The sequence below is a fragment of the Echinops telfairi genome, unplaced genomic scaffold (genome assembly GCF_000313985.2).
Source record: "Echinops telfairi isolate 266 unplaced genomic scaffold, ASM31398v2 ScPeMD7_7468;HRSCAF=8506_0, whole genome shotgun sequence".
NCBI classification, from domain to species: Eukaryota; Metazoa; Chordata; class Mammalia; order Afrosoricida; family Tenrecidae; genus Echinops; species Echinops telfairi.
In genome coordinates this window covers 79950033-79952236 of record NW_022111369.1, presented here as the reverse complement: position 1 = coordinate 79952236, position 2204 = coordinate 79950033, and the positions used below count along the sequence as shown (strand labels likewise).

The window sequence follows — 2204 nt, the reverse complement described above, 5'->3', positions numbered from 1 at the left end:
TGGTGGTTTCAAACTGCAGACTAGATGGATCACAGCTCAATGCGTAACCACTACACCATCAGAGTTCCTATCTTAGCATATAGAAGAATTTACATAATAAAATGGTACTTTAAAAAATTTTATAATTTAGCTGAATAAATTTCAGTTATGTGGAAAATCCACTTATTTGGAACACATCTATTTTCTACAGTGCTAGATAAGTGAGAATTTTACAGTGTTATTTAAGCAGCCCATCATGGGCTGACCAAAATAGCACTAGGCCAGAGAGGCAGAAAGAAACCTACAGGGCGGTCTCCTTCTCCTGCAATTTCTATAAAAAGCACTGGCCAACAGAGTGAAATCTGTAATTCCCAAGAGCAAGTAAGTAATGCAAACACATACCAGAGTAAGAAGGCAAATGTTAAGAAGTGTAGCAGTTAGCTCCTAAAGGGGATGGGTTGGCAGCATTGCCCTGCACCTTACTACATCCCACCACCCTCCCTTCCAGCCTGCGCTGGAGCGGACCATGATCTGATAAAACCTAGGACTGTTCCATTTTGTAGAACTTTCCTCAATCAGGCCAGTGTGAGTGTCCAGGTGGGCATCTGTCCAAAGGGCTGCTGTTTCACCGTTTTAAAACTTAAAGACATGTTTCTCATTTGATGTTGTTGTTGTTAGGTACCATTGAGTCAGCTCTGAACTGCAGTGACCCTATGCACAACAGAACAAAATACTGAACAGTCATGCACCATCCTCACAATTGTTCCTACACCTGAGCCCATTGATGTAGCTGCTGTGTCAATCCATTTTGTTGGGGTCTTCCTCTTTTCCAACACCTGTCCACTTTATGAAACATGATGTCCTTCTCCAGGGACTGGCCATTCCTGATAATATGTCTAAAGTATGTGAGACAAGATCTTTCCATCCTCACCTCCAAGGAGCACTGTGGCCATACGTCTTCCAATACAGGTCTGTTTGTCCGTTAAGCAGTCCATTATATTTTAGATGTAAACATCATATAGGTACATTTGGTGTAAACATCATATATTAGAAACATTTCATGCCCCAAAGGTGACCAATAAATAAGTGGTAATTGTTCTGATCTGGAGAGAGAGAAAGAGAGAGAGAGAGAGAGAGAGAGAGAGAGATTGTTAGGCCTAGGAGGCTGCTGGAATTTGCACCCAACTGAAGCAGAAGAGAGATGGCTCTTTAGCAAGTTCATGCAGCCTTTTATTTATTTTACCAATACATTGTGTTAAGCCAAGGACTTTAACAGAGGGGCAAAAGAAAAACTAGACACAATTCTTGCTCTCCTGTAATTTGTTTTTCATAAAATTGCAACACTCTAGACAGCAACCGAGGATCAGTAATATTTAAGAATTGTGGAGGTACGGGACAGGGCCAAGACGGCGACGACTCGCTCTACCCTATTGCGGTGCTCATAGATGAGCCCCACAACGAGGATGTTCAGCTTCGCCTCAACAGCATCAAGAAGCTGTCCACCATAGCCTTGGTCCTCAGCGTCGAGAGGACCCGCAGTGAGCTCCTGCCCTTCCTGACAGACACCATCTACGATGAGGATGAGGTCCTCTTGGCCCTGGCGTAGCAGCTGGGAACCTTCACCACGCTGGTGGGAGGCCCAGAGTTCGTGCACTGCCTGCTGCCGCCCCTGGAGTCGCTGGCCACGGTGGAGGAGACGGTGGTACTGGACAAGGCGGTGGAGTCCCTGCGGGCCATCTCGCACGAGCACTCGCCTGCAGACCTGGAAGCCCGCTTCGTGCCACTGGTGAAGCGGCTGACAGGCGGTGACTGGTTCACCTCCCGCACCTCGGCCTGCGGTCTCTTTTCTTTCTGCTACCCCCGAGTGTCCAGTGCGGTCAAGGCAGAGCTCCGACAGTACTTCGGGAACCTGTGCTCAGACGACACCCCCATGGTGCGGCGGGCCGCAGCCTCCAAGCTGGGAGAGTTTGCCAAGGTGTTGGAGCTGGACAACGTCAAGAGCGAGATCATTCCCATGTTCTCCAACCTGGCTTCTGACGGGCAGGACTCTGTGCGGCTGCTGGCGGTGGAGGCCTGTGTGAAGATCGCCCAGCTCCTGCCCCAGGAGGACCTGGAGGCGCTGGTGCTGCCCACCGTGCGCCAGGCTGCTGAGGACAAGACCTGGCGAGTCCGGCACATGGTGGCCGACAAGTTCACAGGGCTCCAAAAAGCAGTGGGGCCTGAGA

At 49.4% G+C, this 2204-nt stretch overlaps 1 protein-coding gene across 1 annotated transcript in view; it reads left to right on the top strand.

The window, feature by feature from the left end:
• LOC101647744 (serine/threonine-protein phosphatase 2A 65 kDa regulatory subunit A alpha isoform-like) overlaps positions 1-2204 on the top strand; it is an 18583-nt gene that overhangs the window by 15361 nt on the left and 1018 nt on the right. The window contains 1 exon segment of the mRNA XM_045284070.1: positions 1329-2191. Coding sequence (XP_045140005.1) covers positions 1329-2191 — 863 coding nt within the window.